The following is a 13,012-nucleotide window of genomic DNA, read 5'->3' as shown; positions in this document are numbered from 1 at the left end:
GAATGAATAAAATGTTAGTTGACCAAATTTTCATGGAATTTCAAATCTTTGTTTGAATAGGAAGAATTCTTTGTCGGACTTTTTATTATTTTTTGCCTATAAAATAAAAATTATATTAAACTGTATATTACCGTATGTGTTGCTATAATATTGTGTAAATATTATCGAACATGCGATCTTTACTTATGGGTCATTCTCAATCCATTTTTCTTTATGGGGATTCTTTTTTCACCAAAGTAATCACCACCAGCCGTAGAATCTCCATCCCATTAATTACCAACATGGACATAAATATCTCAAATTGTTGAAAATTAATTTGGCATTTGATTGTTTATAGAAGTCCATACAAATTCATATTAGTCAAAATTTTAGTGAAATTCATATTTGTTTTATACATTAGAAAATGTTTAACTTATATAAAAAAGACATTAATACCAAATGGTTTAACTAAATCCCGATTTTAATAAAATGGCCAGTTGATGTAGAGATGAAATCACTACTCATTTTATGCACTAAATAATATTTAAAATTAATAATGACGGTATAATGGAGGGAATTGAACTTCCAAAGCCATAGATATATTAACACCCTTTTATTTATTTTCTTATTTATTTTATAAGTATATATATAATTATTTATTCTAAATAATGTTCACAAGGGGTATTAATACAGATCAATATATCCCATAGTTTGTTTTCTACTTCATTAGACACACAGTAATGCTTGATTAGAGATGTAAATTAAAAAAAAAAGTGATTAGTCATCGAATTTTCACAACTAATCTCAATGTTAATATACTGGTGAATTTAGCTTTATGATGTTATTTGTAGTATGCTACGTAGCTTCAAAACCAAAATAAGATATTTAGTGAAAAAGATCCACGCATGAAGGATGGTTGATGTAGTAACTATTAACTTCGACTATATCGTAATAAATCAATATAAGGAAATGATAAAACTCTATTTACACGACAAGTAATGGTGAAAAAGGTGCAAATGTTCGTAGCATAATAATAAATAATCAATGAGTTGTGTCACATCATCTAAGAATGAAATTGATGTTGGTTTACTTGGTCACAAGTTTTAACACACTGAATACCGTATTTTGCTACTACAATTTTGAGGCGTTACATAAGATAATCATCACATATATGTCAAACTAGAGTGATGATACTAAATTAATAAGAAAAAAACTTAATGTTTTGTGATGAAACATGTATGGCCAAGCGTCAGACAATCGAAATAGTTGGTGGAGCTTTAAAACTATATTTGTTTCACACAGATAGTTTTATGTTGCACTTTCAAAATGAATATTAAAATCGATAACAAAATATTTGGCCCGAAAACATAGTCAAAGTGAAAAATAGAAACAAACACCATAAACATCATCCCCATTAAAAATATTTGGTAAAACATGATCGTTCACATTGCATGTTTTGCATAATACATACACATACTATCAACTTAACTAAACATATCATCTTTCTAGGTTCAAATTATATCAAATTATTTTGTATTCAGTATTATGTTAATTTAATAAATATTGATTACAATATTTAAATGATTATTGCAATTTCTTATAGCAATTGCTTTACAAAAGGAGTCTTTTTTCTTTTATATAGCTTTTTAACAATTTAATGTATTATACTTTTATTTAAATAATTGACTAAAAATTTACGTGCAAAGCAAGTACATAAAAACTAGTTAGCTAAATAATAGGTTTGAACCCAAAGTTCAAGTAATTTTAAAACCGCCCTTTTATAAATAAAGCTAAGTTAGTAGGGCTTGTGAATTCATGCCTGAATCTCCCAAAATTCTAATGGTAGTCAACTACTGATCAATTCGGTCAAACTTGATTAACTCTTGATTAATCAATTCTTCATAAAATCGTTCGATCTTAATAATTTAAATTCGTGATCATATTGTTGTTACCTATTTTTTTTTACCAACTCAATTGAATAAAGTTTTGAATTTTTTTGCAAATACTTGAAATCCACACCATTTTTCAGTTCTAACAAAATATAAAAAAACTCTTCTCCTAATAATATTTGGTTAAAATAATTTAAATTTGTTCTCTAATAACTTTGTAAATTAATTCACCTTTTTTTTTATTAAAGACAAATCTGAGCCGTTGAAACAAGTCCACGGAAAACAATCAACAAAACTAATCATCAACACAATCGAACAGAACAAGACAAAGCCATCGAAACTCCACCTTCTCTTACTGCAAATCCTCCGAACAGCGACACACTTTTGTCCCCAATTTTTCTCTCTCCAAATTCACCTCCTTAATTTCCCAAAAAATGGGGATTTCTTTTTTTGTCGTATTTATCCCCAATTTGTCTTGAAAAATTCTATCTTTAATTGTTTTGTTTTGTTGCTAATTTTGAGGTTTACCCAGATAGCTGGGTACTGTAATTTAAACTGGGGTTGACTGTAATTGGAGTTTTACTGCAGTTAAAGCTGACCCAGTTCTTCAATATTCACTAGTCTTTGTCTAATGTTCATGGTAACTAATAAATTCATCAATTTTTTCTAGATTCTGTGGCTTTTGACATTTTTTTCATGTTTAATTTCTTATTGGGTGTTTTAGGTTGCTTTTTCTTTTTTATGTTTGCATAATTCTGTACGTGGATTCATTAAATGAACTATATTTACACTAGCTGCAAACCTACTGCAACCCTCTTACAGCTTGTATTGTATTGTTATTTTAAATACAATGCTGGTTTTGATTGTTACTTAAATTTTTATTGTATTATTAAATCCATTGTTATGAAACAACGAAGAGACCCCATTTTATGTGCTGATCGATTTGGTGTGATTGGATGTTGTTGTGTGTGGAATACATTTTTGTATTGTATTGTTATCTTAAATACAATGTTGGTTGTGATTGTTACTTAATTTTATAGTGCTTTATTATTAAACCCATTGTTATGACACAACGAAAAGACCCTATTTTTATTTAATGATCGATTTGGTGTGATATCGTTATGTTGTTCTGTATGTGGATTCATAAAATGGACTATGTTTACACTGGATGTGGGCATACTGCAACCCTTTTAGGGGTTTTCTTTATCTATGTGAAATTACATTAAAATTGATGGAGGACTTTCTAGTATTCAAAAATGGGTGCAATGGAGTGGAGGATTGGGATTGAGGCATAGTTGATTGATTGATTGATAGATCGTAAAATTCTGTATGTAGGAGGTGGACTTTAACTTTATGCTTTGTCGAGTTAGTTTTCATTTTGAAAGTTGGGAGATTGTTATAAGTTAATTGGGAATTTGTTTGAATGGACACTCGAGCTTGGTGAATATTGCCGATTAAGTCCGATTATCCGGTGATGTTTGACAATTTTACGGAGCCCAGGTAAAGGAGAGGGTTACGGTAGGTGGGCATCCAGCGTTAAACTAGCCAATTTCATGATGAATCCTCACGTTAGATGAGTTTAAATGGAAGTAAAGTTGTCAGCGAGGATTCATATAGACGATTAGTTTGGGACTGATTTGTAGTTTTTGTTGTTGTCTGTGTTTGTCTATGTTGATCTGTGGTACTTTTGGTCTATTTGGTTACTTTTGACAATTTCATGTGTAGAATATTTATCAGTTAGAAAGTGATTTAAAACTAATTTTTGATGCATATATGTGTGTGCACGACAGAATGGTTTGAGGAATTTTTGACGTAGTAGTGCAGTCGAGCCATGGGTAGCAGTGAGATGGATAAATCCTCAAAGGAGGCAAAGGAAGCAAAAGAGCCGAAGACTCCCAATTCACAGGTAACTGGTTGGTGCTAAGAGATAATACTGTGTTTATATAGATAACTGGTAAAGTTGATAGATGCCAGTTGATGACGCTGGTAGAGACATATAAACAACTTTGACATACTTTTGGTACTGGCTTGGTGTTCAGTAATGGAACTTTTGTTCCAAAAACAAAAAAATGTTTTTCCCCTGAACAAGTATTTTGTGTGAGTTCTTTTAATCATACCACCAATTAATGTGTTTTGCTTCTTGGCACTATAAAGGCGCAGGCTTCTACTACTACCGCGGGCTCAGTCAATCCAGATTGGTCTGGCTTTCAGGTATGGTTTCTCTGTATTATAGTTTCTCAGCCTTTTGCTTCATTTATTGACATTTCTTTGTTGGTAGTCTAAGGACATTGATGATCATTATGCAGGCGTATTCTCCTATGCCTCCACATGGGTTTATGGCATCAAGTCCTCAAGCACACCCTTATATGTGGGGAGTTCAGGTATGGAAATTTCACATATGGCGTGGCTCTGATTCACGTGATGTTTTGAATTTCCTTCAAAAGTCAGATCTAACCAGCTTAATGTAGGGCTAACTTGATCATGCCATCTTCTTGAAAAAGTGTGTAACTAAAGATATCAGTCACTTACGTGGTGCAGATAGAGCTGTTTAAAGATATAAGTTTGATACTTGTGAGCTTCACTATAGTGAGTTTTTGAAGGCTGTTTTTTGTCTTTTAACAAGCATCATACTTGCATCTCAATTTATTAGCTCAAGTAGTTCGATCTATTTGATAACCCTGCTTTTCTACTACCAACGATTCAGAATATGCAGTGGTCAGTGTGATTTCAGTACAGTTCTTATTTATGGGCTTGGATACTGTGCTTTCTAATATTTATTTGCGATATGACACCTTTTTTTTGGCGAGGAAGGCATCTATTATGGACATTATAAAATTCCCTTTTTTATAGGCATTCTCTTTACTAGGCTGATCACTTATGAATTTAATTGTAGAAGCATTCTTAACTTAAGCTATTTTTTGGTTAACATGAAGTGCTCATATATGGCACATATAAGAATTCAATTAATTAAAATGAGAATGATTGCAATATGCCTCAATTATCTTTTAATCGGCATGTTTATAAATAATATATCGAAGCGATTCACAAGCTTGATTAAAATTATGGGAAAGGTTCAAACCTGTTAAATAGGGTCAAGGATATATTAGATTGTGGTTTTAGTATTCAATTAACTTCCAATTTTGGTCCTTGTGACATGCAAGTAAATAAATCTACTGTCCAAACTCCAAACTTTAGGATTGTGCATACTTAGCTCCTATAGACTGCCCTATCAATTTTTTGGTTTCTCAGCTCCTTGGCTTTAGCCTAATTGCTTTTTTGTCTGTAGAGCTGGCTCTGTCTTTATGTTCTCTTTTGTACTTTCTGCATCTTCTTGATGCCTTTAATGAAATTTTCGAACTTTATCCAAGAATAGAACTATAGGATTGTGCATTTGGCCCTTCCTCTAATATGTTTTACAACATTTATTGGATTTTTGAATGTTAAACCATGGGACAACAAACTTATCTTTTATGTTGAGAGAGAGTTATTTTTGTACCTTTACTCCTTATTTTACGTCTGCTTCCTCAGAGTAAAACAAGCTGATTTTGAGAAAACTTTTTACTAAAAAAGGTATAATACTATTGATCAAAGGTCAAATAATCATATTTTGCTGAGACCTAAACTGAAATTTGTTAACGAGGGACCAAAAGCACAATTATCCCTTTTGGACAGAATATATGTTCAAATGGTGGCAAATTAGCCGGAGATTCTGTCACTTAGAGAAGGGTAGTAAAGCAACTTCTTGAGTTCGCTTGGAGACATTGATTCACAACCTGAATAAAGCAGCTTGTCTTTCTCTTCTTAAATGCTTTAAAATGAGCTACAAGGCTTGTTGTTTCAGCTATATTTCTTTTGCCCCACCTCCTTTTAATTTGAGTTTAAAAGTACTGTAGTGGTATCAAATTTGTAGGAAATACTGTTACTTAACAAGAAGAGCAGTAAAGCAATTTATAGTGCTCAAACTGCGCATTTGTTTTACCTTTGCTACTTCAGCATAGCTTGCACAAATTGAATAAAGCAGGTTGTTATGAAGAAATAGCTTGTCTAATGCTTTTTATGGGGGAAAAAGTGACTGCTAATAGATCTCTGTGGCATTCTTTCATTATGTTATTATCTTTTTATTGTGAAATTAGCATGATTATGGTATTATCAAAAGAAATAAGAACGGGTAACATGGTACTTCTGTTGCATGTGTGTGTTTTGCAAGCGATGCTTTCATCATAGTATCATACACCTCTGCATTGATCTGGATATCATGAAAATATGTAATTGAGTTGTTAGCTTTATGCACATCTCTGCTTGCATGATTTTCTATAGTACGACTAATCTCAAGTCTCAAGCGGCAAAACCTTGCTGGCTTACTGCATTTTGAAGAATATGTTGTGTCAGTTTGCTACCACCTTGTGTTGATGTGTGTCTCCTAAAAATTCCATGTGTCGAGTTTACGTAGCTTTCTCCAAATTTAGCCAAGTTGCCAATGACTTGTACTGATCCTAAATTGTAAAGAAAACAAAGAGGCTTGGCATAAATTCTGTAGTCTCGCTCAGGCGGTTCTTTGGGTAGTTCTTCACCGTTTCGCAAGTGTTAATATGGTTAACCGACACAAGGATGCAATTTTTTTCCAGACTGCATATTTCGTATTACAGGATTACCGAGAGCAAGAGCAAGTGAGGCTTTCATTTCAAGTCCTCATCGAAGTTTCGCAGTTTTTCTTCTGAAATCTTGATGAATAAGTTAATGATATTTCTGTACAACAATTATGCTGGTTTCTTTTTTACTCCCATCTCCATGGATTGTGAACATGTAAAGATTGTTCTGATGAATCGTCAAGCTCATGGATAATAGTGCCAAAATGTAGTATTTCTATTTTAGGGATTATCTTTTAATATGTAAATTTTTTACCAGTTTCTATCATATTTCTTTAATAATTTTGGTGGCTGGTTTTTCAGCAATTTATCCCACCCTATGGTACTCCACCACATCCATACGTTGCAATGTATCCCCATGGTGGCATATATGCTCATCCATCGATGCCTCCGGTATAATCTTGTTTTTTTTTTGTTTTTATTTTTATTTTTTATTCTCTCCCTCCAAGAGCTCCCCACCTTCCTCTTGGGGTGGCTCGAACTCACAACCTATTGGTTGGAAGTGAAAGGTGGTCACCACTTGAGCAACCCACTCTTGTCACCGGTATAATCTTGTTGCCTGATGTTTACTGTCTTACTAACTATATGCATCTCAATTTTGATTTTGCTAACTCGAAACTGATATTTTCCAAATTAATCAGGGATCTTACCCCTTCAGCCCTTTTGCGATGCCTTCCCCAAATGGTGTCGCTGAAGCTGCAGTGAGTACCTACGCTGAATGTGTTAAATAACTTCGTCCACATAATCAATGCTTTAAGTTTCCAGTTCTCATATTGCTTCCTTCATTTTTCTTTATGCAGGTTAGCAACCCTGGTAATGTTGAAGTAGATGGTAAGTCATCCGAGGGAAAGGAAAAATTGCCCATTAAGAGATCTAAGGGAAGCTTGGGTAGTTTGAATATGATCACCGGGAAGAACAATGGACCTGGTAAGACATCTGGAGCATCTGCCAATGGAGTCTATTCTAAAAGGTATGATGCATAATATGAAAGTTCTCCGAATATTGGAAATTATAATATAAGCAGAAGAATGGTTATTAGATGGGCACTTACAGACCAAATTGCCTTATTAGTTTTTTCTGGTCGATCAACTTCAGTTTATCTTCTCGTCTGAGCGGATTCTAGTCATCAGATGGTTGCAAGTCATGCTCCATATTTCCTAGTTTAGCTATTGTTAGCACTTCCTGAATGCCGTAAGAGTTGGCTGGAATAAGCAGTATTGTAAACAAGTTTTTAAGTTAAAAGAGTAGGGCTTCCAGTCAGGGGCGGTTGTAGTGTTCTACCAACGGGTTCAATTGAACTCATAACTTTCGATGCGGAGTAAAAATTTATATGTAAAAACTCATTAAAATTGCAAAAATAGTAGATATGAACCCATAACTTTAAAAATATAATGAGTTCAATGCTAAAAACCTTGAAAGTTGAACCCATAGAGTTTGAATCTTGGATCCGCCTCTGCTTCCGGTTGGAGTGATGTGTTTCTCATGTATGGTTTTCTGGTACTGTTTTGCAATCTTTTTAGCTTTTGCTGAGCAAGATAATTGCTGTCCAGGAATATAAAATATACTTATTGGTTAGGTTGAATACAGAAATATTTTGGAGTATCAAATATATTAATATGTTTGTTGCTAATCATTATATTTTCTATCCATGTGAGAATGCTTTTTTGCTTAAAGTATTCCGAGTTGTCAAGCGTAAATACTTCCCCTATCAGTTCATGAGACTTATGACCTGTGCTAATGTTGGACTTGCAGTGCCGAGAGTGCAAGTGAAGGGTCAAGTGAAGGAAGTGACGCAAATTCTCAGAATGTGGGTATTGTATGATGTATTTTGTTTTATTTCAATTATTATATGGTAGAAGGTAGTTTCTTATTTCCTGTTTATGGGAAGTATGATAAACATGCTTTCCATCTTAAAGCAATGGCTTCAGGCTTGTCTGTGCTTTGTACAATTCAACAGTCAGTTATGCGCGTGCGCGTGTGTATTACAGGGAAAAGCAAACTCATTGTTATTTCAGTATGTCCATTGGTTCGTCGAGCCAGTATCTGATTGTTTGTCATCTTGATTTTGTAGGAGTCACCAATGAATTCAGGAGGTGGGCAAGATTCAGGTCTGGTGATATGAATTTGCTTTGAATATGTGGTAACTATTTTGGCGATGAATATATTTGATGGAAAAGTAGTATGATGTCTCTGCTACAGCTGACACATCTCAAAATGGCAATGCTGCACATGGTTCCCAGAATGGAGGGACTGGCGGCGCTCCTCATTCAATGATTAACCAAACTATGGCAATCGCCCCGATATCAGCTGCTGGGGCGGGAGGTATTCCTGGACCCACAACCAACTTGAATATTGGTATGGATTACTGGGGTGCTGCCACCGCATCATCTATTCCTGCAATACACGGAAATGTACCTCCTGCTTCTGTTGCTGGAGGGTTGGTTGCTGCTGGATCACGAGATAGCGCCCAATCACATATGTGGCTTCAGGTATCCTTTTTGTCTCTCCATTTGTTAAGAACTCATGATTCTGTATGTTGAATTGTAATAGCGAGTCTATGCAGCTAGATTCACATATGTAGATAACTGTGGTTTATGTCCACATAAAACATACTTAAAAGAGTTGAAACAGCCTCTCTATCTCCACAAGGTTGGGGTAAGGTCAGTGTACGCGCTACCCTCTCCAGAGTCCAGACCCCACCATGTGGCATTATACTGGGTATGTTGTTGTTGTGGTAAAACACACTTAAAAGAGCACATGTTTTAGTTACATGAGCTAAGTATGGACTAAACTATTCACACTGATATAGGCTTTGTTGATGACTTAATACACATATATGTGCATGGGATGGTTTGATCTGAGTTAGGATACGGAGTTGGAGGAGAACGCTCCATGATTTCTATTATTTTACTTCAGTCATTATGTGTTGAACAGAAGCAGAAGCTTTACTACTAAAATAACACCTGCCTCTACCCAAGATCCCACCTCTAATGAGGTGTCATCCTTGCCGTTCACTCAGTGCTGAGCACCTAGAAGATCATCTGATTTCTCTGCAACCATTTCTGTCAAATTAATTTTCTGCTTTTCTTCATGTCTCTTTTAACATAGTGTTTCTTCTCTTTCTAGATAGATTAATGCATTGTCACTGACGATCTTTTCTTTGCGATTGAATTCAGGATGAAAGGGAGCTTAAGAGGCAGAGAAGAAAGCAGTCCAACAGGGAATCTGCTCGTCGATCTAGGTTACGCAAGCAGGTAAGAATAATCCTTCAGTTGTTTCTTTTTTCAATCATGATTAACCCTGACTCCACTTTGCCTTTTGTGAGCCAGGCAGAGTGTGATGAACTTGCGCAGCGTGCTGAAGTTCTAAGGGAAGAAAACTCCTCTCTTAGAGCTGAAGTGAATCGTATCAGGAGTGAGTATGAGCAACTTCTTGCTCAGAATGCATCTCTTAAGGTATATCTCTCTACCCTTCTTCAGTTCGGCCAATAGACGCTAGTAAATAATTTATACTCTACTAGTGGAACAATATGAGTAGATCTGGAAAAATTAATAAATTGACTTCTTTGTTTTTCTAACCTCTCAAATATTTGAAACAAATTCAGTCTGCAAAACTGACTAATATTTGGGACCGGATGCAGTATTTTTTATGCTATTAAGTCATTGGATTTGGCTTTGCAGGAGAGACTTGGGGAAGTTCCAGGGGAAGACGATCCAAGAACTAGTCGAGATGACCAACTTCTGGGCAAAAAAGCCCAGCATTCTGCACAAAAAGAGTCCGAGCAGGGTAGCTAATGAAGTTCTGGCTGCATTAATGTGGACTAATGATTAGGAGCTTAACCTAACAAACTTTGTAATAGAAAGGGTTTAATTTGCACATTGAGTGGTAGTTTGTAACTCGCGAAAGGTCACCTTTTTAGTATTATCAGGATCTGTATGTCCAATATTGTCCATTGTTTCTCTGTTGGACCAATCTTTTATGGTCGAGAAACCTGGATAATATGTAGAGGATGCGATCGTCGCACTAGTTCTGTTCCAGCCGCGTGCAGGGAGATGTCTTTTTTTTCCCTCAAATTTGTATTTACTAATATGGTTGACCAGTACTGATCCAAATGCTGATCCGTGGGGTTTTTGTTTTGGTTACTAGAAGTGCTTCTTTGCTTGCTGGCAGTGCCTCTGACTCGGGTTTCGGTATTCACTAAGGTGACGAAAGCTGAAGCCAAGGTTCTTTGCTGTGCTCCATAGATTCTTGTGGATTATGGGTGTATTTTATTCAGCATCTCGTTAGGTAAAAAAGTCAGTAGTAATAAGTACTTATACAATTTGTGTATTTCAACCCCATTAGTATTTTCAACTCCCCTTAACCTAGGAATATTTCTTCTGCATATTTGTGTCCTTGTTTGATGATTGTTTCTTTTTTCAAATGCATAAATGAAATATTATTGCCAGAACTTAGTGTAGCATCTTCGGGGTGACATATTGGTATTCTTCCTCTGGTTTTCCACGTTCAAGAATGACATTTTCCCTTCTATTTATTTTTAATTGAATTATGAAACATTTTTTCCCGAGCTGCGAACTAATGAGTCTATTAGAAAGTAGTTAGCAATTTTTACACGTTCAAGAATGACAAGAGTGGGTTGCTCTAGTGGTGAGTGCCCTCTATTTCTAACCAAGAAGTTGTGAGTTCGAGTCACCCCAAAAGCAAGATGGAGAGTTTTTGGAGGGATGGAGCCGATGGTCTATCGGAAACAGCCTCTCTATCCCAGGGTAGGGATAAACTATCCTACCCAAACCCTACTAGTGGTATTACACTGGGTGATTGTTATTGTTGTGCTTGATCCGATAAGCAAACCTTCCATTCTTCTCTCTCGCATTGACTAGACACCGTTTTCAAATGAGCAGCCATAGCATGAATGTTCCTTCACTCTTTTTGCAAGGTGGAGAGTTTTTGGAGGGATGGAGCCGAGAGTCTATCGGAAACAACCTCTCTATCCCAGGTTAGGGATAAAGTCTGCGTACAAACTATCCTACCTAAACCCTACTAGTGGTATTACACTGGGTGGTTGTTATTGTTGTGCTTGATCCGACAAGCAAACCTTCCATTCTTCTCTCTCGCATTGACTAGACAACGTTTTCAAATGAGCAGCCATAGCATGAATGTTCCTTCACTCTTTTTGCAAGGTGGAGAGTTTTTGGAGGGATGGAGCAGAGAGTCTATCGGAAACAGTCTCTCTATCCCAGGTTAGGGATAAAGTCTGCGTACAAACTATCCTACCTAAACCCTACTAGTGGTATTACACTGGGTGGTTGTTATTGTTGTGCTTGATCCGACAAGCAAACCTTCCGTTCTTCTCTCTCGCATTGACTAGACAACATTTTCAAATGAGCAGCCATAGCTTGAATGTTCCTTCAATCTTTCTGCTGGCGTGGCGCTGCTGGATGCTTCTGATCAATAGAACACGAAGATGAGGAAAGCAAAAAGCTTATGATGAGCACATCTATTTGAGTCGATCATTTCCAAGATCTAATTCCATTTTTTTCTTATCTGAAACTTCAAATCCCACAAAAGGTTGATCTAATGACAAATCAAGAGCAAAAGATAGAAAATACTATACACTCTCCTAATGCATTTGAAATAATTTGGTGAGTTTATGGTTGAGTTCTGGCGGTAACATTGTAAAGATAGCAAAAAATTCAAGCTTTATGCAAAATGTATAATATTACTTCTGTTCTATATTATCTGTCTTTTAAGGTTATTGCATGCCTCTTGAGAAAGACACGTAAATGCCTTGATCAGTAGAGTATTTATATAAACTACTTTTTATCTCTTCTTAAATATCTCACATAATTAACGCACCACTAAGACAATAAGGATATATTTTTGAAATAAATGAATGACTTTTTGTTTCTTTCTAAAATATCAATATTTTAAAACAAATTCAGTTTGCTAAGTCATCTTACATTTCGGACCAAGATAGTATCCTTTAATTATATTGATGAGTGATTTGTAGGCGCGCTAAGACCTACGAGGTCCACATAAAGTCCTAATATCCAGAAAGTTGAACAATTTGATATAATTTTAATTGGTTGACTTGGAGTATATGGATTACATTTAGAATTTTCACAATGCATATTAGGTAATCATGCTGCTAAGATTTGAAAAAGTAGTGGAGTTGGTTAGAAATCAGAAAAAAAGAATTGATTTATTCAAAGAGTTTGGTAATACTTAACAAATGACTCAAAAACATGATAACATTGCCGAGTCAAAAGAAAAGATAATTCTGACGTGCGAACATGAAACCAAGTATTATTCAGTATATGTTGACCAATATATAGGTGTTAAATAAAGTCTAAAACACCAAATATAGACGTGTGTGATCATAAGGCTGTCCAACGGGCCGTCCCGTCCCGGTCCCGTATCCTGCCCCGTCTCGTCTTGGCCCACTTAAATCTAAACGGGACGGAGCCATGTTAAACGGTACACGGGATGGGACGGGAT

General features: G+C 35.5%; 1 protein-coding gene across 1 annotated transcript; it reads left to right on the top strand.

Annotated features, from left to right (window-relative positions):
* The first annotated feature begins 2,172 nt into the window (after window positions 1-2,172).
* On the top strand, window positions 2,173-10,964 carry LOC104116756 (bZIP transcription factor 16). The gene is made up of 13 exons (XM_009627688.2): window positions 2,173-2,508; window positions 3,659-3,774; window positions 4,023-4,079; window positions 4,175-4,249; window positions 6,818-6,907; window positions 7,156-7,215; window positions 7,315-7,484; window positions 8,267-8,321; window positions 8,586-8,622; window positions 8,714-9,003; window positions 9,691-9,768; window positions 9,844-9,969; window positions 10,195-10,964. The coding sequence occupies exons 2-13, from the start codon at window positions 3,700-3,702 to the stop codon at window positions 10,306-10,308; spliced, it is 1,227 nt and encodes a 408-aa protein (XP_009625983.1). The 5' UTR covers window positions 2,173-2,508; window positions 3,659-3,699; the 3' UTR covers window positions 10,309-10,964.
* Window positions 10,965-13,012: the final 2,048 nt, after the last annotated feature.

This window comes from Nicotiana tomentosiformis, chromosome 12 (assembly GCF_000390325.3).
Source record: "Nicotiana tomentosiformis chromosome 12, ASM39032v3, whole genome shotgun sequence".
NCBI classification, from domain to species: Eukaryota; Viridiplantae; Streptophyta; class Magnoliopsida; order Solanales; family Solanaceae; genus Nicotiana; species Nicotiana tomentosiformis.
Note: the sequence above shows the minus strand (reverse complement) of the source record. Positions and strands in the feature narration are given on the sequence as shown.

What these genes read in the sequence shown, in the direction of transcription:
- LOC104116756 (XM_009627688.2), top strand. Translation starts at nt 3,700, where the DNA reads ATGGGTAGCAGTGAGATGGATAAATCCTCAAAGGAGGCAAAGGAAGCA. An exon ending in CTCATCCATCGATGCCTCCG is followed by an intron (nt 6,908 to 7,155) that starts GTATAATCTTGT and finishes CAAATTAATCAG; the next exon opens with GGATCTTACCCCTTCAGCCC. An exon ending in AGGAGGTGGGCAAGATTCAG is followed by an intron (nt 8,623 to 8,713) that starts GTCTGGTGATAT and finishes TCTCTGCTACAG; the next exon opens with CTGACACATCTCAAAATGGC.